Source organism: Pseudopodoces humilis, chromosome 7 (genome assembly GCF_049639895.1).
Source record: "Pseudopodoces humilis isolate 2021_Gansu_Grassland_sample_001 chromosome 7, ASM4963989v1, whole genome shotgun sequence".
Taxonomy (NCBI): Eukaryota; Metazoa; Chordata; class Aves; order Passeriformes; family Paridae; genus Pseudopodoces; species Pseudopodoces humilis.
Window position 1 is genome coordinate 25,900,735 of NC_142206.1, and position 26,653 is coordinate 25,927,387.

General features: G+C 44.5%; 1 protein-coding gene across 9 annotated transcripts in view; it reads right to left on the reverse strand.

Moving 5' to 3' along the window:
- Nucleotides 1-23,099, reverse strand: part of RPAP1 (RNA polymerase II associated protein 1) — a 49,229-nt gene extending 26,130 nt beyond the window's left edge. For 3 of the 9 annotated variants that reach the window (XM_088057638.1, XM_088057639.1, XM_088057637.1), the window contains exons 1-8: nt 13,059-13,444; nt 12,676-12,788; nt 10,684-10,960; nt 9,675-9,817; nt 9,048-9,140; nt 7,548-7,728; nt 5,003-5,179; nt 2,029-2,235 (exon numbers count right to left, since the gene is read on the reverse strand). In XM_088057638.1, the coding sequence (XP_087913764.1) occupies nt 2,029-2,235; nt 5,003-5,179; nt 7,548-7,728; nt 9,048-9,140; nt 9,675-9,817; nt 10,684-10,873 (991 nt within the window). In that variant the 5' untranslated portion in view covers nt 10,874-10,960; nt 12,676-12,788; nt 13,059-13,444. Of the gene's footprint in view, nt 1-2,028; nt 2,236-5,002; nt 5,180-6,806; nt 6,960-7,547; nt 7,729-9,047; nt 9,141-9,674; nt 9,818-10,683; nt 10,961-12,675; nt 12,853-13,058; nt 13,445-13,881; nt 13,917-23,021 lie in introns of those variants that run through there. The other 6 variants (XM_088057635.1, XM_088057633.1, XM_005522487.3 and 3 more) reach the window with 6 other exon arrangements.
- Between the last annotated feature and the right edge of the window lie 3,554 nt (nt 23,100-26,653).

A 26,653-nucleotide genomic window follows, 5' to 3' on the forward strand; every position in this document is an offset into this window, starting at 1 on the left:
GTTATTAGCAGCCCTTAGTACAATGATGGTGTCAACAAGAAAAGACGGATATATATTTCAAGGTATCAGCAGACTGGTACTGAGAAATCCTTTTACAGAAGCACAAGCTGGCAGCGTGAACACAACATTTGCACTGAACTTTTTCAGACCTGGGTTACATTAAAGGCTACCACTCAACCTCTTCATTTTTGCTTTGCTTCCCATTTTCTCTCAGTGACAGAATTAACTTTTCCATTTGATAAGGTTACAAGTTGCTGGATAAATGTTTCACCGTCTTGTTTCTAATAAACAGTAGCCTTTTATGTCATTAGAGAGGCAGGTTTGACTTTTGAGCAATCTTACTGCTTTGTCTCATCACCGGAAATTCAGCACAGCTATTTCTGCTGGGCTATTCACTTCTTTACTTCTGCCTTTACTTCTGAGTATAAACAGATGATAAAATTCCAACAGTAAGTGCTAATGTCAAATTAATTTTTAGATCTCCTTTTGGCCAAGATGGGCTGCAGGCACAAACTAAGGTACTAGAAAAGCTTCCCTTGCTTTTTTAACTGTGTTTCAGTTCACCTTTTCTTTGTTGTTTCAAATATCCTGGGAAAATTCCTCTTTTCTTCTGTGCTGTATTCTATAGAATGCAAAAGATGTCAGCACACAATGTTTTAAACACTAATTTATTCCCAAGAGCATTACTATTATTACCATTACAAGCTGAACAACACACTTCTATTGCTCCCAGGAGATGAAAAGATGTCACTTGACCTGGTGCTACTTGTACACTCAGTTGTTTTCTGGGACTAAAAAGAACTAAAAATAGTCCGTCTGATTAAGATGGATTTGTGGAAAAGTAAAACTTGGGGAAAAACTGCAAAAGGACTGTTCAGTGAAGTGTCTTCCTCAAAAAGAGACCGAGCTTTACTTCTCCTGCATGTGTACACACATATATACACTGACAGACTCATCCCTCTCAACGATAAAATGGTAAATGCTTGCTATCTCTTGCAAACATCAAGCTGAAATCCCAAAGTGATTCAGAGACTTCTTTAATCAGTCTCCAGGTTACGATGGAACACAAAGGATGCATTAGAAGAGAGGATCAGGAGATGGAGAAAGGCAAAAATTGACATGAAACTGAGACAAGTATGTTAGGAACAAAAATGTGGAGAAAATTACAACAGAAGCTTAAAAATCACAACAGAGAAAAAGAAATTGCTAAAGAAAAAATGCAGTGAGGAAAGCAACAGTAAGAGCAGGAACCTAAAGGTAACTCTTCCTTTCTCTGCTTTAAGAATGTGTGGAGTTGCTCTAGCTATTGGAGATATAGCAACTTTCTCCTCATACAGGCAAATATTGAGCATTAAAGGGTTCTGTCATAAGAGGCAATAGCTCTGTAGCGCTTCACAGAAAGCAGAACATTCTACACCTTAATACTTCCCCCTCCATCCAAAGCACAAAGAAAGTAACTCTATCCTGTGAAAATCCCTGGGTGGCTTCTGAGATACAAGACACAGAGTGAGGCCATAAGGAGCAGTGTCATGCTGAGACATGTATGCACAATTTCCCTGAGTGAGAGTTATTGCCATCTCTGTGCTATCCTATATACAAATTGCTAACCTTTACCTACCCCACACTCTCTTGTCCTCAACCAGTACCACCTAAAAGAAGTTATTCAGGCACCACCTGAATCTCTCTACTACACTCTTCTGTTTCCTTGTTCACATGACTGAACAGAAGAGCAATGACGCCTAGTTTAACACACATTTTCCCTTCAGAGGCCTTAGAACAAATTTCAGAAAGCAAGACCTCCCAATGAACAGGCCATTTCCATTACATAGTGTACCACCCTTCTAATCTGTGAAGCCCATCTAGAGATGTTCTTTTTTGAACCCAAAATACGCATTTTTTAAATATCACATAAAATTCAGATTTGGATCACTACAAAGTAGCGCAACAATCCAATGTAGATTGACGTAAACACCATACAAATCTTATATTTCTGTTCAGAAAATTAACAACAAGCACTTTGTTTCTTACCCATGATTTCTACCTTCGTATTTTCTTCCTTCCTTACATGTTCTTCCATATCTGACTCCTGCATGGAAAGAGATGATCTTACACCATGCTGCGCCACAGGCAGAGATTCCAAAAACTCCTCCGGTCTGTTCAGTTCCATTTTTAATTCTTTTTTCTGGCCTTCATTGTTACCACGTTGTGATTTCAAGAAAGCAACTAAACTGGGATCTGCAAGTATTGACAAAGAGACAGACAGAGACGTGACAGAAAGTCTCAAAATACTTCATTTGCCTATAGCTCCTGCTATTTATGTTTCAGTCTTTTCTACATGTCCTCTTCCTCTTACCAGCTGTCACTTCTCTTCAAAGTGAGGCACTCCACTTTATGACCTCTTAGGCACATAAAGTGTGGGAGTAACTGACTGGTGCGGAGACACCAGAGACAGAACTGACAAATGTCTTTCAGGGTAAAGCAACCACAAAAATTCTATTTTCCCAGCTTACAAATAAAGATAATTGCTTCTTTTTCCCCCACTGCCACTCAAATGGGACATCTAAACAAAACTATTCACTGTGGAGAGAATTCTGGTCTGCGGTCCCTACCTGTGGACCACTCAGTGGCATCAATCTGAACACTACAAAAATACACGACAGACACCTCAAAAATAATTACCTGATCTTTATCGAATTGCAGTAGAACTGCAAGTCATAGCTCAGATATTATGTTACAAGGTGACCTTTGATCTGAACTGACTCCCCATTCCAATTATGGTCTGACAACACCCAGAAGAAAGACACAGCCATTCTGTTCATGCTTTGAAGAAAAACATTTGGGAGGTAGATACGTTTTGAAGAATACATTATGTCCATATGGCTCTAAGATCATCAATTTACTTTCAGATCTGCTACAGATACACCACATAATTTTGGATGGAGTGCACTGTCTCTGAATACTCTTCTCTAGAAGATGGTGTTGGGTTATGCCAGAGGTGAACAGTGAGGGACTGTGCATTGTGCCTCAACAAGGTACAGGAATACTCCAGTAAGCAGTGTCAGAGATATATAAAGTAGATCATAACACCTACAGTGGTTATTTATTCTTTGGAGGACAAAGGAAAGGCAGTTGAGAAATGCTCTGTACCTGAGATAAGTCATCTCAAAAATGACTCCTGTGTCTCTGAAACATCTATCCCACACTCATGATTGCTGCACATTCTCCTCAATGATGCAGTTTAAACTGCCCTTGGTGAAGAATAGGTATTCAGCCCAGTCTCATTAAAGTATTTCTATTTTCTCTGAATGCAAGCAGAGCTCTCACTTTCTTCCACTTCACTGTACACAGCAAGGAAAGACTGTATTCCTTATTTCATCATTTCACACAGTGACAAAAAAGTCACACGTGTCAATCTGTGCACAGTATGTCAGAAACTAAGCCTACTTCTGTCCAGAGTCTCCATGAACAAAACCAGCACAGTACAAACAAGAAGACACTGCCCAGCACAGAACTGTGTACTCATTCTCATACTTCACACTGTGGAGTATCATCTGCTTCGTAACTAAGAAGTTCATTCAGGACTGGACAGCATTTAACATGCACAAATCACACTCCTGAACATGGAGAAAAAGTCTCCTTAATTCACAGCTCTGTGTCTGTCCAGTTTCTAGATCCATTTGTAAGTCAGCAATTTAGTTTAGCATAATTCTCTACCCACAGATACTCCAGGAATTCCAAAATTACTCCCAGTTTCTTTAAAGCCTCAAAAGACTAAAATATCTACAATTGCAATCTATAAGGCATATAAAAAATACATTGCTTTAGCAAATACTGTTCAAAAATACTTAAAATACATCCCATCCTTTTTAAACTCCCTAAGTATTCACTTCACTAATATCCCAAAGGATGGAGTGGTGGGGCCAAGGAGCAAAGATCACAAATCACAAGAAGCAAGTACATAATCAGGGTATTTTTCATACACATGCCATTGTTACAAGCAATGAAGACAAACAAAATACTCAGGTGTCTGAATGAAGGCCATACCTAAACAATCTGCAATTATTTTGTGTAGTTCCTTTGCCACCTTTTCAGTTACCCATGTTGTTTGCAATGAAGTCAAGATAATTAATATGATCTTTAAGCTGAACCCACAAGAGACTTATGCTTCTAAAATGTTGCTCACATCTAAATTTGATGCTAGAGGACCTAAAACCATGAGAATTTAAAAAAATCCTTGTCTGCCACCTACATCTGTACATCTGCTCTTCCTGAGCATATAAATTCATCAAATCAAGGCCAACAAGTGCTGCAGTGCCCCAAATCACACAGAGTCTTATCAAACATACCACATTCTGTGTTCTCTACCTTGTCATCAGCTGCCAGTGATAGGCATTCCCAGGGCACCACTGTGGACAGGGGTCCAAACCAGAGACCAGACCCCTGCCAGAATAACCCCATACCCAACAGCCTGATCATTAAAACAGTTTTTCAAAAACTCATGGCTAATTGCAAGTTTTTCTCCTCTATAAGTATAGGTTTGAAGTGAAATCTCCCACATGCCCATATGTTCTCCCTATCCGGGTACTGACAGTTCTGGCCTGAGTTTTAGGTATTTTGGAGGGGAAGACCAAGGGTTCTCTCTCACCTCAGCATTGCTATGACACTGCTTTCTTATCAGCTTCAGAGAATTACATTTTTATGTGCAACCACATATTTGGAATGCAAGGCAATAAAGTGCACAGATCATCTTAACCCACAGCAGGGGGGTGACAAGTAAGACTTAAGCCAAACCAATCCTCACTGAAAATAAACACTTTAATTTCTTCACACTTAGTTCTTACTCATAAGCTACTGACATGACATGGAAGCAAGATTATCCACATATGGAATGAGCAGGAATTCTAAGTTCCTATCATTGACCGGTGAATTTGCTAAGACTTCAGGACACCTACACATTCAATAAATTGCCTCAATTCTAGAGCTGACCCTGGGAAGCACATACCCAGCTGAGCCAGAAGCTTTGTCTGCTCCTGCAGGATCTCTTCTTCAGACATGGACTGCAGCTTCTCCAAGTTCTCTTTGTGAATAGCTTGAGCCTCCTGCTCACTCTTTTGGCTTCCAAGACCCTCTCCCGTTATGAGACAAGGACGCCGAGAGGTCAAAAAGTCACCATCTTTATCTATAAGAAGCAGTAGAGAAGGCAGTTAGTGGTCTGTGTCTACAGCATCATGAATAAATCTCAATTCTGTCATCAACACGCTTGCATAATTTCTCCTTTTGTGTTTTTTTTTGGTTTCTTTTTTACCTTGGTAGTAAAGTCAGAATAGGAGTAAAGAAGTTCAGTTTAGCTTCAAACAAAACTAAAACATTTGTGCTTTCATCCCATGTCACAACAAACATGTTGACGTTCATTTCCAGATTGTTTCTTTGGGAGCTTGAGGAGGGATGTCAGGGGAAAGGAATTATGTTTCTTTAATGTAAAGCAAGAGAACAAAAAGGTAAATTGGACCATAATTCACAACTGATGCATCAGGGCATTCTTCCAAGCTAGTGAATACTAGCTTCTTTTTCTGCCCAAGAATGCCTGAATCCACATTTGTATGTCAGCTGAACCATGACCTAGTAAATATCTGCTGAGTAAGACAGAAAATTCGTCTAAGTAAATTAGCTTCCAGAGTGACGCGGGATCAATTCCCAAACACAGGCATGCTTGCTTCTAACAATGTCCTGTGTTACCGCTGAAGATCAATAGATCACGCGAACACAGGTTGAGGTGTGGTGAAAGAAAGAGCAGAGTTTATTTTTCCTCCCAGGATTTATAGGCTTCTTACCATGGCCAGGGATTGGATGGTTAGGATAACACTTTCTCACTGCACTGGCCATGAGAAATGCCCATCACAAGATGTGTAACAGAAAGAATGTACACATATCTATGTTTACATTTACTGTCCCAGGAAAGTCCTTAGAAAACTATGTTAGCAAGCTCAGAAGCTGAGTTTTCAGGGTGACAGTCCTGTACTCACCTTCAAGGGTTAAACACATTAGAAGTTTCAGCAAGGGGCATCCTTCCTATTCTGAACAAAACTGAGTCCCCTTTATCATCTGATCTAAATCCATTTTAAATGTTCATTTGATTTAACCATAGCACCAGGTAACATGCTCCTTTGGTCAGTGTGAGACCCTCCAGCTCTCCTGCAACCCACTATACAAGGACCTGACTTTGTGACTTTACTGCTTATGTTTTATTCCCATGCTCCATGGACTTGGACCATCCCTATGCCCCTAAACCAGCCAGCCCTGAAAGCATCAAATCCCTGTTCGAACAGCACCAATGACTCTCAACATAACACCAGGAAGATTTGATGTCACTTCCACAGTTGTTTTGCATATTGAGCAGAAAGAGATAAGACAGGGTGACCCAGCAAAAGTTTCAGTAAGCTTCTCACCACCAGCAATTAAACCAACAGTTACAATGGACAAGCATGTTGTTACTACAAAAAATTAAGCTCCTCCTCTTCTCTTGCTTCTAGTGATCCTGCCACAACAGTCTGACTGAAGAGGCCAAGCCATTTTGTAATCTGTCATGCTATTACATTTTAGAAGCTTTCATGTTCAAAAGGATGACAGTTATAAGGCTGCTCTATTTCCTTTTCAGCTTTCTCAGACAGAATTATACATGTCCAATTGTAATAGGACATGCAGTAAACACAGTATAGTGAGCTGGATGGTGGATTTGTGCACACACAGCACAGCACACCTGGCAGTTCTCTTACCAATTCTCTGATGGGGGCAGGGCTGACACAAACCTTAGCCAAATGGTGATGATCTTCAGATGATGTCTGGTCTCTATTTCAATGTGAAAAAGAGGGTGTCAGGGCAAAACCCAGACACAGAGTGGTCCTAAGCAGACTGAACTGCCCCAGACAACACAAATGAAAAAAAGGCTGGAGATGCTGCTAACAGTTGGACCGGCTTCATCTTTCCTTGTCACGTTGCTGTCAGACAAGTAACTGCTGGAGGTGGCACTGACTCATCAGCATTGCCTTACAGCATTCCTGATGGAGCAAAGACACAATCTCATGGCAGCAGATCTGGTGATGGAAAACTGAGCTTTCAAACATTTCAGTAGGAGTGAGAACCCACATCACAGTGGTCTCAAATGCGTTCAACACAGAACTACCCTCTTCCTAAAATTGTGGAAATTGGTGATGAGACAAGGAAAAGTTCACATATAACAAACAGAAAGGAGAAGGAGGACAAGGACCTGGAAAAATAAATCTACTTCCCTGTGTGAAGCAAAAAGGAAACCAGTGAGAAAGATAACTCAATTTTTAGAACTCATCTCAGAATTTTCTCCTTAGAATTTTTAGTTTGCATCTCGGACCATTTCAAATCGTTGCCACAATACAGACATTCCAACTGACCTTGAGATTCCTAAACTGAGGACAACAGTGCTACCCTACTTTAAAAATATGATGCGCTGACATTATGGTTAGTAAGGCTATGTAAATACGGTCGGCTGGCTAAGCAGAACCTTCTCCACTTACCATCCCTGATGCTGAAGAGAGGCGGCTCTCCCGCGGATCCCACAGGATCCAAGGCATCCGGAGCAGCTGATCTTACTTGCACGCACTCGGCAGCAGAGGGAGCTGTCGCTGCCTTTTCAGCAGCTCTTTTCGCTGCCATCTTCTGTGCAAAGATGCTTTTTCTTCCAGATCCCAGCTGCACCTGCAAACGGGGAAGCCAAGTGTCCGCTTTTTAATCCAGTCTCCCTGCACACCTGCCACTAACAAATGTTCAGATCTGATCCTAAAGACACCCTCAGATCAGAGTTTGAGACATGATACAGGGAGGCTGCTGGCAGTCACCTGCCCTTTTCTGTACATATGACTTTCTTAACACACAGTTTACTGCTATGATAGAGAGACAAAGACATGGATGTTTTTGGCACCTAGAGAAGGAAAATGATTAATTAAAAGTGAATCCAAGCAAGGAAAATACACCTAAAATGTCACCAAACACAATAGCTCCAGCTTTCCTGCTGTTTGGAAGCCCTGCATAGCTGAATCCTTGGATTTCTGAGTATAAATGGGGCTGTACTTTACTGCGCTCACCACATGCTTGGAACAGGCTTCTTACAAGGTGATTAGTGAACAGCAGGGTGAAGTGATTTACACAGTAAGAAGTGGGCAAGTAGAGCTAAAATAATCCTGGCTAAATTACTGTGTTGCTTGCCTAGGTAATGAAGGGCATGGCTCTGAACAGCCTTGCACAGGGGATGCACAGGAAATCCAAAGGAGACTAAGCAAAAATCTCTTGCACGTCCGCAGTCCAGAGAAGAAGCTTAAAAGGCAGTCGGAACATTTGGTAGCTGCTTTGTCCAATTCTGCATCAGTGCAAACAAAACTGGTAGTTTGAAAAGTATTACTCTTGCCTTTCAAAAAAGTTGTCCTTCAAAATAAGCTACCTCCTCAAAGCAGCCACAGCTGTCAGTCACATATCAATTCCCAGAATCTGACTCCCACTCAGCTAGCAGTCCTTGCTACTACAGCAACGACTGATAATAGCAACCACAGCTTCCAGCTTTACAGCCTCAGAAAAAAATTATGTCAAAATCAAAAAAGCTGCAAAAGATAACCTGAGCAACCATACTCAATGTTATGCCAGGAGAAATCAGGTGCAACTTTGATAAGAACCTGGTGGACAAATTAACAGAGATTGCTCCTCAGAGAAAAACAAGCAGAACAAGATCAATTCTATTACAGCATTGCAAATTTGATCCACCCTAGCTGAAGAAAGATAAACCAAGAAGATTCCAATGTTACTTAACTGCAGGGTATGGAGTAGCTACTTGATGGCAGCTTGGTAAAAGAACTTTCTCCTTCACTCAGGTGGCAATGCCACAGACAGGTTGAGCTAGTTCATAATCTCCAGCATACCAAGTTGGTTATTCTGAGCCCTACCAAGCCCCACTAACCATTAGGCTTTAATGGGAGAAAGTTTAATTGTTAATGAAGGTAGCATAAAACATCTGCTCTTAATCTTACCTCACTTTTTATCTCAGAGCGGTGAAATGTCCTTGGAAAGGGGTCTCCCGTGGGCACTGGCATGGTCACTGCTTGTGCACTTGTGTCTCGTTCCTGAAGAAAAACATTCAAACCCTGTAAAACCATTGTGACAGCCAGACATGTTTGTATCATTTAACTGAGAGCAGGTTCAGAATCTCTCAGCTCTGAAGTGCACATCACCATCAGGCTCAGAATACCTTGTGTTTATTTAGAGACAAAGTGAGGCTCTTTTCCAAAAGACTGGGCTGCCAAACTCCACACATCACTCAGAGAATTAGATAAAGGAAAACCTAGGCCAGTGCAAAGCAAGGAGAACATCCCCAGCAGAGTCCAGAAACTCACTCAAATCCACACTACAGCACATGCCTGCATACAATCAGTGTGACCTGTAGGCAGTCAGGCATGGAAGGCAGATCTGAATCTATATTTAACTGAGAGCCAAAATACACCCAAAGAGCTTTTTCCTTTCAAGGCGCTCCATGAAACTGGTCTACAGTGCTGCTTCATTACACTGTACAAATAAAAAGCAGCCACAGAGCCCTTCACCCCTGCTTAGTTCACAGTATTCAAAAAAACACTAGATAATCACACAAAAAACAGACATACAATAATTTTGCTGAAGACTGCTGTAATGTGTCGATCATGACTCTCCAATCTTTCCTCTGGATCTTCATCCTCAAAGTGGACACTAGCACTTTTGGACTTTTTTGGAGGAGCTGGAGTTAGAGTAGGGAGAGTATCAGGAAAACCTGAGGAGGGGAAGCAATAGGAAGAAAAAAAAGAACAGTTAAGTTATTGCTGTATAACAACTGTGCAATAGGTACCAGACCAAGGCCTCCTAACAGCACCTTTTATTATTGTGATGAGAAATAAAAATAAGGGTGCAATAAGACAATTAAGAGTTCCCTGTCTCTAACTTGAAGTGTGTGGTGGAGAGAAACATGCTTAAAGACTCTATTTATGTACTGGCACATGATCTTTTCAAAGAGCTCCATAAGCAGAGAAGGGTACTGAGGTCTGACTGCAAGTATTAAGGGAAGAAGTAAAGCTATACAGAAACAAATATTGTCCTTGCAGGTTGTGTTGAGGCATAAAAAAGCACATTTCCACTGCAAACTGTTTATAGTCAAGGATTTATATGATCATGAACAAACTCCTTTCCATCTACAACAAACATATTTTTTCTACCAGGTACAAAGTATTGGAAAACATTTAAAAAAGTACCTTGTGCTTCTGAGATCAAGCACATGACAAAAGTGTTACAGCTACTATTGACAGAAAAAACAAAAGCAAGCCAGATCTGCTGGCTGAAAACTGGAGCTGCTAGGAGAGGTAAATCTCAAAGACACTGGGTCTGGATAGCTGGCAAAATAAGCAGTGAGTGTCCAAACAGTACAAATTACAGAAAACACCTCTTGCTGGCAAGGTAACACAGACGATAAATGTGGACTAAGGCACCAAAGGTGGTTTTACTGGATGCTAGTAACACTGGGCAAGCCAATTTCCAAGGCTAAGGAATAAATAATACTGCAAGAAGGGCACAAATGCAAGGGAAAAGCAACGTTGGGTTGAGAGACAGAGAATCTTAGTAATTCAAAGAAACGAACGAATTTACCATCCAACATGACCACATCTTTGCTGTCCTGTAGCGGGGGTCTCTCAGCATCTGTGCTCCCTTCCTTCCCTTTCCTCTTGTCTGCCTTCTTCACAATCTTCACTGCAGGACAAGCTCTGGCTGCCAGGAACTGGTTCTGGAAGCGCAGCAGGTCAGCCTCGGACTCCCCAGGCTTTGGTCTCGACAACATCCTGCCGTCTTGCTCTTGCAGCCCAGCCACACGTGCTTTTCACATAGGACTCGAACACACGGAAAACTGGTAACAGAACCGGATTTCCTGGAGATAGGATGGGGACAGCAAGGGAAAACTCATTTTTGTCCCACTCTTGTGTTTCTGTACATACTACAGATCCCCTACTTCAGGATCACCTAAACACAAACACTTAAATGGGAGTCCCACATGAACGAAACCCTGTTCTTCATTGCTGAACAAAAGACTGCTCAACAAGCCTGCATGAGGTCTAACAGCCAGCTAGGAGCAGAATGGCATCCAGTCAGCAAAAAGCCAGACAAAAAGAGCCTCAATATCAGAATGCCTACAACATGGCCGGGGATTTACAAAGTCAGAGTAACATCTTGTCCAAGACAACAGATTTGACTTCCTCAATTATCAGCGTCAACCAAGAATCTCTGAGGCACAGCATCACAGAAACCTCCCCCTCCAGCATACCATCTTTTCCAGATCCCAGCATTAACATCCCTGGATGTTAATCTTGCATCTCTTGGATGCAAGAGACTGTCCACACAGATCTGGACAATACACTCCCTGACTCTGTTTGCTCTCCTTCTCACTCAGATCTCCCAAGTGAAAAATGTCTTTCTTCCTGATGTGGACCTCCTGTTTCCATTCTCTTTCATGGCCCCTTACTGGCAGAAGCTGTGCTATTTCCAAGCATCTTCAGTTGCTGCCCAGGCCAGTTTGGAGTTGAGAAACAAGGTTAGATTTATACAGACTGTTTTACTCTGTGCACACCTCACCAGGAAGGCAACTACTCTACCTTCCATCTACCAGGCAGGAAAATATTGGTAACTATTGCTCCCCACCTCTGATTCCCAGAGCCTGGGACCAGCAATCCATTTCTTACAGGCAGCAAGTACACTGTTTGCAAATACATGTCACTGTACTCCTAGCATAAGCACACACCTACTTACTGTTTATTTATAGAGCTTGCTGCCACAACGGGGCTCCCACAGCCAGACTTCTCTTGCTTGGACCCTCTTTGACATCCATAAGGAGCGGAACATGTATCCCAAGCCAAGTGTTCCCTGCCCTGTCATCACAGGCTTCAAAGCCCAAAAGAGGAGGATACCTGCTTTAACAGGCACAAAACACACACTTGGAAGCAAAGGCTGCTGCTTAGCTCTCTGCAAGGAGCCTCCTCCACACACAGCTCTACATAAACTTGTCCAAGTCTCTCCCTACCAAAACACTTAATCAAGATATACAGCACGCCTTCAAACTGCCTTTGTTTCTCTGGGAAACTGTCAGAAGCACAAGAAGACAACTAAGTAGCCATTCTTAATGACCTTGGATGTTCTTCCAGGAACCCTTTCCTCAAAGGCTTTGCCTCAATACACGTGCGAGCTGCAGACAGAGCGAATGTAGGGAAAACACGCTGCTTTCTTCTCAGGCCACCTTTTCCCATGTCCCATGGAAGCCATCGCAGCACATCACCAACACCCCCTTGGCCCTCAGGAGTCCTCATTCCTACCCACCAGAGCTCAGAGCAAACACGCAGGACAACTAACCAGCTCCTGAGGATCAGCACTAACTCCATGATCCTGCAGCCTGGTTCCCTCCAGCCTTGCAGCTCGCTGCTTAACAGCTCACCATTCACCATCTGTTTGCCCAGAGGGACCACCAGCATAGGCAACACACTGAGATACTGTCCTAGGAACACAGGTGAGGGATCAGAAATGCTGTCCAAGGACTAAGAGCACCTTTGCACTCCACAACATAGTGATTGCTGTGTGAATACACTATCATCTTACTTGATAAAATCCAACACTGGTAGAGTTTTTAATTTCTTCTGGTTCATCTGCCTTTACAGTGCATTTTTCTTCCACAGCAGCAGAGTCCAACATGCAAGGGGAGACAGTAACATCTATGAACCAGACACAGTCAAAAGAGAAATTATGTATTTGTTGAAGCAAAAAAAATCATCTGTGACTGCTACTGTCATTTGTGAATCCTGGACAAAGCCTTTTTACCCATTCTCAACTCTAGAATTTTGCATTATTTTGATAAAGTTATCAGATCTGGGTGAAAGAGGAATACAAGGTTGTCCTGTCACAATTAGAGCCTCAAATTAACCTCTTTCTTCAGACCTTGTTGGTTGTGGTAAGAATTTAAAAAGAGAAGTAGAGAGTCAAACCTCAGACTCTCCTGGGCAGCCCAGCAGCCAGTGGAAAAATGCAGTTTCCCCACCTGAGACCAGCAGGCAATGAAAGCCTCTCTTAGGATTATTGTCTCCTTTGCAAAATGGTGATGTGCATTCTCTGCTCTGTCACAAAAATACTTTCAGCACACAATGCTGTAATGGCCAACAGTCTTCTTGACAGTTTTGCTTGCTACAGAGAAGGCAGACACGGGAAAGACACTCCTCCCAAATGAAAAACCCCAGCCACAAGAGTCAACAGATGCAAGAAATTCTCCTCAAAGAGGCTCCACATCTCATGCTGGTCACACAAGACTCAGTGACTGTGACTCTGCCTGTCGGCACACACACAGCACCCTGCCGATAGAAACGCTGCTGTTCCAGCTTGTCTCGAGAGTCTCTGCAATAAACAGAAACCAGAATAGCGCAAAATAAAATGAAAAACAAGCTGCTATTAACACACTGAAAAGCTGCTGCGTCCCACCGTTCCCACCGCGTTCCCAGCCCTCAGGGATTTTCACAAACGACTCTGAATCAAGTCTTAAACAGGCGACGGAGACTCGGCCTGGAAAGGCCTCTCTGACGGGGGGCAGGGGGGGAGAAAGAGGGAGGCGCACAGCGGCACAGATCCCGCAGCATCTCCCTGTGCGGCGGGCACGGCCACTGCACCGGGGGCCGCGCGGCGTCCCTAGCCGCGCTCCTCATTACACCAGGGTAAAGGCGAAGTGCCGGGCCCCTGCCGGCTACACCCTGCCGGCTACACGCGGGGTTCCCGCGGCAGGAGAGGCCCCGCTGCCGCCACAGCCCGGCCGCCACTCACCTGCACGGCGCCGCCGCTGCCGCCGCCACTTCCGCCCTCCCCAGCGGCGCTTCCGCCCGGCCGCCGCCACTTCCGCCCCGCCCGGCCCCGCCAGCTCGGCCTGGGCGTGTGCGGCCCCAGGAGCTGCCCCGGGCCCAAACACCGGGCACCTGCATCCCGCAGTCAGTGTCTGCACACACACAAATGCGTTTATCTCAACGCAGGAGCTCGGCTTGGCACTGCCGGAGGGCGAGGCCGTGCCCGAGACCGGAGCTGTTCTGGGAGAGCAGATACACAAAGCTCAGTGAACGCGGCTGTAATTTATTATTCATGACTGACTGCTTGTAATGCGTGCCGAGCTTGATTAGAAACTATGGGAGAGCTGTGGGAACTTGCAGGAGCTTTGGTTTTAATGTTGGTTATTGATTTCAGCGCTTGGTCAACTTTCAGCCCTTTTCCAGAACGAGTCAGGTTGGAAGGGACCACAGTGGCTCATCTGGCCCAACCTCCTCGCTCAAGCAGGGTCATCCCAGAGCACAGCGCACAGGACTGCATCCAGGTTCTTGAATATCTCCAGTGAGGGAGATTCCACAACCTCTCTGGACAACCTGCTCGGTCACAGGTACAATAAAGAAGTTCTCCTTCACATGCAGGTAGAACTTCCTGTGGATCAGTTTCTGACCCTTCTTCATTTGCCCTCTTTCTTGGCACCATCCTCTGACACCCTCCCTTACCGACAGATACCGACAGACACTGGTGAGATGAATAACGATGATAGACCTGGGAAAAGAAGCCTTTGAGCATGAAAACAGGCACAGATTCTCATTGGGGCTGGGTTCACTGTTTGGGAAGGACTAACCAAAAGTGCCCTGATGCTGTAAAAAAATTAAGCATTTTTTCACTGTTTGGGGGTTTTTAAAAAGCCTTTGAAAGCTGCAATACTACTGAAAAATTACAGCCAGAAACAGATTTTATCCATTATGACCACTGAAAGCACTTCAATTTCTAGATTTCTCTTCATCTTCAGGCCAGGCACCTGAAGATGCACCACTGGTTTTACAAGAGGGTGGGGCAGATGCAGTGGTGCAATTAGAAGACTTCTCTCTCCCACTTCAAGGCTTTCCTGGGGCTGAACTTGGGAATGGTTTCCCATGCACACCATGTACCCAGTTCAGTTCTCCCACCTGCACAGTAAGGCAGGGAGGCCGTGGCAGTGGTTGTGTTGGAACGTGTTTGGGTGAAGTGCCGGGACTGCTGAGACTGTCTGACAGCTGCTTATGGTTCTGATTCAAGACAGCCGTGAGCATTTTCCCTCCCTGACTCCTCTCACGCTGGCTGCACAGCTTCTGTGGCCACACACAGCATCTCTTAGCATGCAGGTGAAATGAGGAAGTAATCTTTTTTGCCAGAAAAACATAAAAGTAGAATATATTCTCTTTTAATTACTGCAAAACACCCATCAAAACTGCCAGAGTTGTATGTATCTTTCCTTCATTCCATTAATTATTTACCTTCATTTTTAATAATACAGTTAAGGGCACTATATATAGCTTCTGCTCTATCAATAAATCATGCTTGTGTGTCTTCATGTTTACCCTATAAAATTATAAGTGCCAACATGCTTGCATGGATTTGCTAAGAGACTCTAGCAACAAAATCCCCAGCAGTGCATGTCTTGGAGTCTTTGGTGGTGAACTCAAATATTCCTCACACAGTGAGAGCTTTTTTTATGAGACTTTTTATGATATTTTTTTATTTTAGAAGGTCACCAGTCTTTTCACAAGTTCCAACAATCTCCTTCATCCCCTTCTTAGAGCTCTGTGCTGATTTAAAACCCAGTGGGAATATTAAACCTACTTGAGCTGCTCCTGTTCCCCTGCCCCCTTCCAGCAGCAGAGGAAACACTAAGAGAGAATATAAATCGGAATAACAGTTTACTGAAAAATTGCAGTAACCACAACAATAGTAATAAAAGAGTATATAAAAGAGAGAGTGTTTTACCCACAAAAGGGTATTCACCACTGAACAAACAAAAACACTCCCTAAAGACCACAGCCAGTGTGGTTTTCCAAGATGAAGGCAAAATGATGACTGGCCCTGTGCTGGGCAGCATGGTATATATGGCAAAACAAAAGCAGAATGTTGAAAAGGCTTACAATTTAAGGTTTCCCCCTCAGACCAAAAACAATGGAAGAACAGGGACAAGGCAAAACCTGGTGGGACCTGATAGGGCTCTGAAGTAAGTCAGAGGACCCTCCTCCTGGGCCTGACTTTGTGGGAGCGGTACTGGAGAGCTTGGCGGTTTCAGAGGCAGTTCCAGTGGCTGCTGCAGCTGCAGCCTGGGCTCCACATGGCTCAGCTGGGCTCTGTCTTTGAGCACCAAATCAGAAAAGCCACATCCCCGAGCATAGCAAAAGATGGCCACCCTTCCACTTCCAGCCCCTGACTTCCTCCTGCTCCAACCATGTTCTTGCCATGACATGAATGGTATGGAATTATACAGTGCTAGAAACTCTATTCTTTTCCGCTATAACCATAATGAACTCGTCACAGTTTGTCGTGACTTTTTGACCTATCACCAAACCCAGGAATCCACACAGTATCATAATGGCAATGCACACAAGCCACCTTCCCCATCCCATAAATCCAAGTCACTTTAGTATGTGTGATCCACAATCCAGGCTCAGTCCATCAAACTAGTCCTTTGGTTCCATTGCTTGAAACAGTTCTCCCATTTGTTCAGCAATCTCCTTCATCTTCTGACGTGCCTCTTCTATGGTGGTGGTGGCGTTATGGACAGTGACACAGCATTCTCCATCCGTTAGGTTTAGCATCCCACACACTCCATTCTCTTTCAACAACAACATATCTAGGGCTAATCGGTTCTGCAAAGCCATTTTTGATGCCTGCTGGGCCTGCACATTTGGTTCCCTGAGTGAACGTCCGGTCCAGTTGCTTAACACATGGACTTGCCTAGTTAAGTTCTCCAAGACATACTTGTGCTGTTGGATAACTCCACTGGACACAAAAAATGATTCTAAGTCTAAAGCAATATTTTGCCCCCAGGTATAATAGTCAGGGACTTGAATCCCCCGAATCCACCCTTTTGCGTCTGTTGGATCGTGGATTTCTCTCCGCGCTTTGGAGTTACGATAAAGTGTATAATTGAACGTTTTAGATGGACACATGGTAGGAAACCCAATAGTACACTGGAGTCCAGCCATATCATACATGTTCAAGTGGGAATACATTTTCCCATCTGAACATGCCCATACCGTTCCCCGTGGAGCTGGATATTTGGCTTGTGAACATTGATACAGGTCACCTTGGGGAACTTCCTGTGCTTCGCTGCTTGAATTCCAGACCCTCCTTTGGTCAGGGCCATGCGTAATGGGAATGCCACAGGACAGTGCTGTCTCCGAATTCTCGTAAGACCCATTGCACCGGGTGTCTTGGTTTAGATAGCCATAGTTGGGATAATCCCAACAGGTACACATGTCCCGGATAAAAGTTCTCAGCTCTGAGATGTACCAGGTTTCTATAGGCTCACCTGCTCCTGTGGTACAATCTAATACACGGGAACAATTCAGAAAGGAGGTCTCTGATTTACTTTGGGTAATGCTTCTACGGTTCCTCACTTTCCAGCAGATGCTCTCTCCATTAGGTAGTATGGTCTGATGGTCCTTACAGTCTGATTTCTCCACTTCCCATTCTACTATTTTCCCCGTGGGGACCCTGGAAGCCCACTGTAGGGTAGATACAGGGTCAAAGATTTGTTTCAGAGACCAGGCCCACTCATAATTTGTTCGGTTAACTTGGTGCGCGGTTCCTGGGTTATCCGGGATTTGTATACACCATCCTGCATCCCAATGTAAATTGTACTCATGTTCAAAAAACCCACCCTCAGCAGGAGAATCCCACCATGGTACCACAGTGCAAGGGATAGAAGTGACATTCTGCAATGTCTCGGTAGGATTGGTGTCTAATGACCGATAGCATGTCTGATTCCATAAATGGCTCCAGGTAGAGTCACGTGGGAGCTGGTAAAAGGCGTTCTTGTATTCTACCCATGTCCCATTTGCATCCCATTGTTGTCCTTCTTTCTGGTCTAGGAACTGGGACTCAACCATTCCCCAGGTAACATTTCCTCCTGTTTTTTTAAGATTATCCAGTTCTCTCGTTAATATTTCCGAAAAATTTAACCAAATCATCATAAATCTAAACCCCTCTGATGCAGAGTTGGGAAGGTTGACACATATTCCTTGATTTGTGTGATTCCAAATATGCATAAATCCTTGTATCAACTCCCAAGCTAAATTTGGTTCGGTACTCTGATTCTTAGTCGCTTGAGACAAAATCATACATCCATAACATAAGAGTAAAGACTTTTCCCACACCATTTTTTCTCTAGTAAGAAGGCAAAATAGGCTTAGCAAAATCAAACTAAAAAATACACAAAATGATCCGTCCACTCAACAGTTGAAAGCATAGGTCCAGCAGTGGATTTCAGATAATCTGTAAAACATATACATGCATAAAAACAAAACATGATTAAAAGGAGGGAACGATCCACCACCTGGCACACAAGTTAAGTGGCTTTTTTAAGGTCAGGGATACCAATCCCACTCTTGGTAATTCTGCCAAAACCAACTGCCCTAGGTAATGGAGAAGACTTGCTAGCTTCTTTTGTTCCAGGAGCATGAGTAGGGATTGAAGACAAAACGCTGTGATTTATGGGCACCTCTTAACTCCCCAGCAGCTACTGACTCTATGTACCCCATTTGACACCCTCTTGCCCATTCAGGTTCATGATGTTTCAGGTTCCTCTTCAAGAGTCCACTGGTGCATTCAACAACCTCATTTGCCTGGGTATAGTATGGAGTGAGAAAGATCCATCAGATTCCTTCATCCTGTGCCCACTCTTGAACTGCTCCAGCAGCAAAGTGACTACTGTTGTATTGGGGGGGATTGGAATCATGGCAAATAATCATACCACAGATTCAGTCCTTTAACACTGATGTACCCTGCTGTTCTTGCTACTGCCTCAGCTTGAGTGAGCTCTGACATTACTTCCATCCTAACTTCAGGAAAGGCTCTATATAGTCCAGGTCTCCCAGAGGCCTTTTCTGTGTCATTAGTGAAGGGATGCCTCCTGCAAGGGCTGCTGTTTCTCTAGCCCTGTACAACACTGGCCACAGAGTGAGATGATAGTGACAGACAGTTCCCAAGTGACAGGCCACCCTGTGTTACCAGCTCCCTTAAAAGGATCCTTAAATCCTGAATGGTCTCCCTTGACATGTAACCACTCTAGCAGATGTTTCTATTTTTCTTCTCCCTTTACTGTCATATCTGCCACACAGGTCAGTGAATCTACCTGATTATTCAACAGGTGAGCCAGACTATCCCTCTTCTGGCAGGCAGGATTCCACCTCAACAAGAAAAACTTTTGCTTAACAAGTTTAGGATGTCTTCCCATTTCTCTCACTCCCATACTGGCAATTCAATAGTAATAGTAAACTGGTTTTGTTTGCAAAGTGGGAGCCGATTGGTGCATCCCTTAAAAACAGCATAGGCTGTTGTATAAACAAACACTGGTTCTTTAGTATCAGCCTCTAACAATCACCCTGCACATAGCTACCAATTTGCCCATCTGAGCACTTTCTTCTCCCCTTGTCACAATTCTGTCCCCTGAATCAGCATGTGGGAACACCGCTCAATATTTCCCTCTCTTTTGGAGCACGCTTCAGTGAACCACACACTTTTCAGGTGGGGCTCAACTTGAGGGGTAGGTTTTATATAAGAAGGGAGGCTCCAGGTCCATTAGACTGCCAGGCAATTCCTGTACTTGGAGCACTGTGGGTGCTCCATCCTCTATCTGAGGCATATGGCAGTGATGATGTAACTGTTCATACCACCTTCTTACTGCTTCTTCCTGCACAACCCCGCACCACGTGGGGTTCTGGACAGTATGGGTTTCAAGACCTTGAAAGGTCCCACTAGGATAATTGGCCCTTGCCATATGACTTCTTCAGCTTCCTGTAGAGCTGGACTAGCCACACAGGCACTTCTACCAAACTGAATAAGGTTTTTTGCATCTTTACAGCTGTGCAAATAAAACCTGACAGGGCGAGTTGAACCCTTGGGTCCCCATTGCCACATATGCATTGATAATCCATGAATTGCAAAGCCCCATTTGATATGAAATGGATCTGTTGGATGCATTGGTCCTAAAACCTGCTCAAATATCAAAACTTTTAAGACTTCTGCATGGACAGAGGTCCAGTCACAGATGACTCTCCTCTTAACATCCTCTGGTATGTTAAATCACAATGAGGGCAGGCGACAATGGAGAAAGCCAGAATGTGTTTTTTTCCAAAATATCAGCAGGGCAAGGGCATGTTGTAGCTCCTTCTATCCAGGAATTTTAATTTGCTTAAGGGAAGTCAAGGTTTTGGGGTGAACACACACTGTTCCCCCCCTCCACCATACTCCCAGAAGCTTTACTTCAGAAGATGGGGGTTGCATCTTTTCTCCGGAAATACGAAAACCTAAATTTTCAGGGTGAGTAATTATCTCTGAGTTTGTCCTACTAGTGTGGCATTGGGGCTGCCCACCAATATATTGTGAATGTATTCATCTGCTTCAGTTCCCTCTATAGGCATCACTACAGAGCATGCTATCTTCTCCAGATCCCAGCATTAACATCCCTGGCAGGATGCAAGAGACTGTCCACACAGATCTGGACAATACACTCCCTGACTCTGTTTGCTCTCCTTCTCACTCAGATCTCCCAAGTGAAAAATGTCTTTCTTCCTGATGTGGACCTCCTGTTTCCGTTCTCTTTCATGGCCCCTTACTGGCAGAAGCTGTGCTATTTCCAAGCATCTTCAGTTGCTGCCCAGGCCAGTTTGGAGTTGAGAAACAAGGTTAGATTTATACAGACTGCTTTACTCTGTTCACATGACACCTCACCAGGAAGACAACTACTCTACCTCCCATCTACCAGGCAGGGAAATATTGACTATTGCTCCCCACCTCTGATTCCCAGAGCCTGGGACCAGCAATCCATTTCTTACAGGCAGCAAGCAAACTGCAAATACATTTCATGCTAATTCCAGTCACTGATCAGCACTAATGCTGCAGACTTGGCACCCTCCCACCCTCAGTATGTTGAAATAGTTTGTGCATATTTGATTTCTTCCACTTTTAAAAGCCCAGCAGGACTCAGGCATGATTTATGGAGAAGTTGGAAAGTGGACTTGGATTTTTAAAACTGCAGTTATCTGCCAGAGCAATAGGCAGAATACATGAGAAAACGCAAAGCGTGGAAGTAAATCTCTGCCCCAATCTCAGACAAAAACAGAGTTCAATCATTGTGCAGGCACAGCCACTGCCCTGAAGTCATGGTTTCTCTTATACTATTACCATAATTGATTGCAAAATATGTGGGGAGAAACCTTGTGGGAAAGATGCTCAGACACAAGAGTTATTGCCTGTAGAATTTATGACCTACACTTGGAATATTTATACTGTTTTCAGGGATCTCATTCTTGACCAAGGCTGGTTAAGTGAGATGCTCTTAGTTCTAAGATAAAAAAAGGGAGTCGGGATGTTTTACATTTGTTTATTGGTTTTATGCAAGGCATTGGTGTAAAACCATCAACCAAAGGCCCCTTCAGGGCAGGAAGGCAGGAAGGAGCACCCTGCTACTATCAGGGAAGGGACTAAGACGAAAACACTTGGGATCTCATTGTGGCTCTGACTGATGCTGAGAATGCAGAAACGCTCCCTTCCAACCCACTCCACTTGCAACTGCATAGCAAAAACTGAAACCTCCACAGACAGCTCCTTCTGTTTTTTGTGTATACCTAGCATAAGCACACACCTACTTGCTGTTTATTTATGGAGCTTGCTGCCACAACGGGGCTCCCACAGCCAGACTTCTCTTGCTTGGACCCTCTTTGACATCCATAAGGAGCGGAACACGTATCCCAAGCCAAGTGTTCCCTGCCCTGTCATCACAGGCTTCAAAGCCCAAAAGAGGAGGATGCCTGCTTTAACAGGCACAAAACACACACTTGGAAGCAAAGGCTGCTGCTTAGCTCTCTGCAAGGAGCCTCCTCCACACACAGCTCTACATAAACTTGTCCAAGTCTCTCCCTACCAAAACACTTAATCAAGATATACAGCACGCCTTCAAACTGCCTTTGTTTCTCTGGGAAACTGTCAGAAGCACAAGAAGACAACTAAGTAGCCATTCTTAATGACCTTGGATGTTCTTCCAGGAACCCTTTCCTCAAAGGCTTTGCCTCAATACACGTGCGAGCTGCAGACAGAACGAATGTAGGGAAAACACGCTGCTTTCTTCTCAGGCCACCTTTTCCCATGTCCCATGGAAGCCATCGCAGCACATCACCAACACCCCCTTGGCCCTCAGGAGTCCTCATTCCTACCCACCAGAGCTCAGAGCAAACACGCAGGACAACTAACCAGCTCCTGAGGATCAGCACTAACTCCATGATCCTGCAGCCTGGTTCCCTCCAGCCTTGCAGCTCGCTGTTTAACAGCTCACCATTCACCATCTGTTTGCCCAGAGGGACCACCAGCATAGGCAACACACTGAGATACTGTCCTAGGAACACAGGTGAGGGATCAGAAATGCTGTCCAAGGTCCATGAGCACTTCCATACTGCACAACATACAGACTGTTATGTGGCCACACTATCATCTGCTGCTGTACACCCTGTCTATATGAAAAGTCTCACAAAAGAGTTTTCTGTCATGGTCTGGACCTGCCGTGGACACTGTCTGAAAAATCCACCAGCTCTGCAGGAAGTTTTTCAGGCGTGGTTGGGCCGAGAGATCTCAGTCAGACTAAAAGAAAACACAAGAGCACTGAAGGCAATAAAACCACAGATTTCTTCGAAGGCCAAGATTCTGAATCAACCAACTGTAGTCCAAGTGTGAGCCTGTTCAGGAAAGTCACGACAGTGAGGGACCCTAAGCACCAGTGCGCACCAGTGTGTCACAGCGAACGGCGTTTACAGAGAAACGGAGCTCCACAATGCTCTCCCAAATGCCTTCCAGCAGCAGCGTTTAAGCTTTGAGGCAAACGCTGCCACGCTGGGCCGCTGCTCTGGGCAGCCCAGGCCGCCACTCACCTGCGCCGGCTCCGCGCCGCTCCCCGGCACCTCCGCCCTCCCCGGGCGCCGCTTCCGCCCGCCCGCCGTCACTTCCGCCGGCCGCGGGGAGCTCAAGCCAACTCATTGAGCTTTCATTTCGGCTTTCTCCTCGTGTATCGCGGCCCTGGGGCCCGGCACTGTGGTTACGGCTGCCCGCTGCTTCCGCCCGGCCCGGGGCTCCTGGAGGGACATCCCGCCTTAGGCCGCGGCTGTGGGTTCGGCCTGGGCGTGTGCGGCCCCAGGAGCTGCCCCGGGCCCAAACACCGGGCACCTGCATCCCGCAGTCAGTGTCTGCACACACACAAATGCGTTTATCTCAACGCAGGAGCTCGGCTTGGCACTGCCGGAGGGCGAGGCCGTGCCCGAGACCGGAGCTGTTCTGGGAGAGCAGATACACAAAGCTCAGTGAACGCGGCTGTAATTTATTATTCATGACTGACTGCTTGTAATGCGTGCCGAGCTTGATTAGAAACTATGGGAGAGCTGTGGGAACTTGCAGGAGCTTTGGTTTTAATGTTGGTTATTGATTTCAGCGCTTGGTCAACTTTCAGCCTTTTTACCTGGGAAATGAGTTCTCTGAGCGTGAGAACAGGCACAGATCCTCACTGGGGCTTGGGCTGGAGCAGGTGGGCTCACTGTTTGGGAAGGACTCACTGCAAGGTCTCTGATGCCAGAAGAAATGAAACACTGAGGGTTTTTATCCCTTCAGAAAGCTGTGATACTAAAGCAAAGTTTCAACCAGGAACAAGTTCGTTATGGTCATTGAAAATACTTGTATCTGTGGAAACAAAGATAATCCTTTATCCTGCTGGGAGACAGCCAGCCTTAACTATATTGTCAGGGAAACAGCACTGTGATTAACTCATTAAAAATTTGGAATGAAAATTTCAAGTTTTTTAAATGCTGGGCAGCAAACATCTCCCTCAGCTTCATGTCTTCTGATGAGCAACCATGTTCCTGACATGATAAAGTTGACAACTGCACTATTTTAGATCATTGAGCACTCCTTGAAGTATGAATCAACTTGAAGATGCCCCATTAGGTGTACTACATGACCAAGAGTGACTGTGATTGTAATCTCATGATCAGACATATGATTCTGGCAGAGGTGTTTGAGCAATTACTGCTGTTAGATCTGGTGCACTTGTAGATGCCCCTAAAAGGAGGAATAAATAGATCTGCCCTTAATTGCATTTGGAGATTTCCGGAAGGGAGCCTCAAGAGTGTTTGTGTTACCGCTGAAGATGAATAGATCACACGGACACAGGTCGAGGTGTGGTGAAAGAAAGAGCAGAATTTATTTTTCCTCCCAGGATTTATAGGCTTCTGACCATGGCCAGGGATTGGATGGTTAGGATAACACTTTCTCACTGCACTGGCCATGAGAGATGCCCATCACAAGACGTGTAACAGAAAGAATGTACACATATCTATGTTTACAGTTACTGTCCTGGGAAAGTCCTTAGAAAACTATGTTAGCAAGCTCAGAAGCTGAGTTTTCAGGGCGACATGTTTGCAGTGCTTCTCCAGCTCTGCCCTGCCAGACTGCAGTTCATCAGCTGGTGGAGCTCTGCCTTGCGCTCCCTGAAGCAAAAGAAATCATATTATAGTCAAACCTAGTTCAGGAATAGCAGTGCCTGCTGAGAAATGGAGTGTCAAATTCCCCGTTTCACTGAAAATAACTGCTACCCTACCACCACCATCTGCCACTTAATATTGTTGTTCCCAATTTATGCTGGTTTGGGATGCAAGAAACACTTTGAAATAATTGTGCAGGTTTCTTGCAGTTAAACTTCAAGAGCAGAAGCTTCTCATCCTTCTTCTGTGGAACCACCCACCATCCTGATGGCTCCAGGACTGTTGCTACAGGTCTGGCTGGTTGAAGTGAGGAGTTTAATGTGTCCTTTGGCACCTTGTTGCCTTTTGTGATCATTGCTTCTGGGGCAGTGAAGGTCAGGTGGGGCTGCTCCAAAATCTATTGAAATCAACGGTTTGTGCCCCTGATTGAAGCAAAATGAGAAACCAAGGTTTTAGTTTTTGCACTACTCATCTTCAGGCCAGGCACCTGAAGATGCACCACTGGTTTTACAAGAGGGTGGGGCAGATGCAGTGGTGCAAGTAGAAGACTTCTCTCTCCCACTTCAAGGCTTTCCTGGGGCTGAACTTGGGAATGGTTTCCCATGCACACCATGTACCCAGTTCAGTTCTCCCACCTGCACAGTAAGGCAGGGAGGCCGTGGCAGTGGTTGTGTTGGAACGTGTTTGGGTGAAGTGCCGGGACTGCTGAGACTGTCTGACAGCTGCTTATGGTTCTGATTCAAGACAGCCGTGAGCATTTTCCCTCCCTGACTCCTCTCACACTGGCTGCACAGCTTCTGTGGCCACACACAGCATCTCTTAGCATGCAGGTGAAATGAGGAAGTAATCTTTTTTGCCAGAAAAACATAAAAGTAGAATATATTCTCTTTTAATTACTGCAAAACACCCATCAAAACTGCCAGAGTTGTATGTATCTTTCCTTCATTCCATTAATTATTTACCTTCATTTTTAATAATACAGTTAAGGGCACTATATATAGCTTCTGCTCTATCAATAAATCATGCTTGTGTGTCTTCATATTTACCCTATAAAATTATAAGTGCCAACATGCTTGCATGGATTTGCTAAGAGACTCTAGCAACAAAATCCCCAGCAGTGCATGTCTTGGAGTCTTTGGTGGTGAACTCAAATATTCTTCACTCTGTGAGGGCTTTTCTACGAGATTTTAAAGGATTGTCAGTCTTCTCATAAGCCCTGAAAATCTCTCTCATCCCCTTCTTCTAGCTTGCCCCAAGTCAGTTTCACGTGACTTTCTAAAACATGGTTTTGGTCTTCCAAAGCAGAGAGAAGCAGGAGTGCCTACAGCTGAATGCTTTCTCAGTGGACTGTAACAGGGATGGGATCAGAACTACAAAAACAATATGACAATGGCCTTGGTGGGATTAGAAAGGTAAATCTGCAAATGTAGCAGTATTATCTGTGTTGCAGAGATGATAAATATTAAGATAAGTTGTTTAAAGATCAAGTGACCGTGGAAGCAGATAATTCTTCTGCTGAGAAGACAGAAACTGAAGTTGAGAACAGAGCAGCTGGACAGCAGCGTAGTGGGCAGCACGCAGGTCTGCTGGTGAATAGAAAACAAATTATCATAAGGGATCAGTCCAAGATATAAATCTTACTTCTGTTAGCTTTTCTTAAAGCTGATGTACTTTTGGTGTGGAACCCTGGCATTCCATGAGAGATACACCCCACTGAGTAAAGGGCATCCCTGGGACTAGATGAAGCAGGGATATTTTAAATCAAATCAGTGCTTTTTCACCAATAAAAACCACACATCTCTGCTCAATGTGAAGTGATTTAACCATGTAAGTGAGAGGAAAGGACTGTGTGTTTTAAAAACCCAAAACAGCAGAGTATTTACTCATCACTAGTAATGCTTCTGCCGAACATTATGTTGTCTTTTGACAGTTAGCATGGGATTTCCTCTTTGTTGTTTTTTTTAATCAGTTGTTTCTATAGAAATGCCATTTTTATCAGACTAGATAAAAATATCCTGAAATAACACACCTCT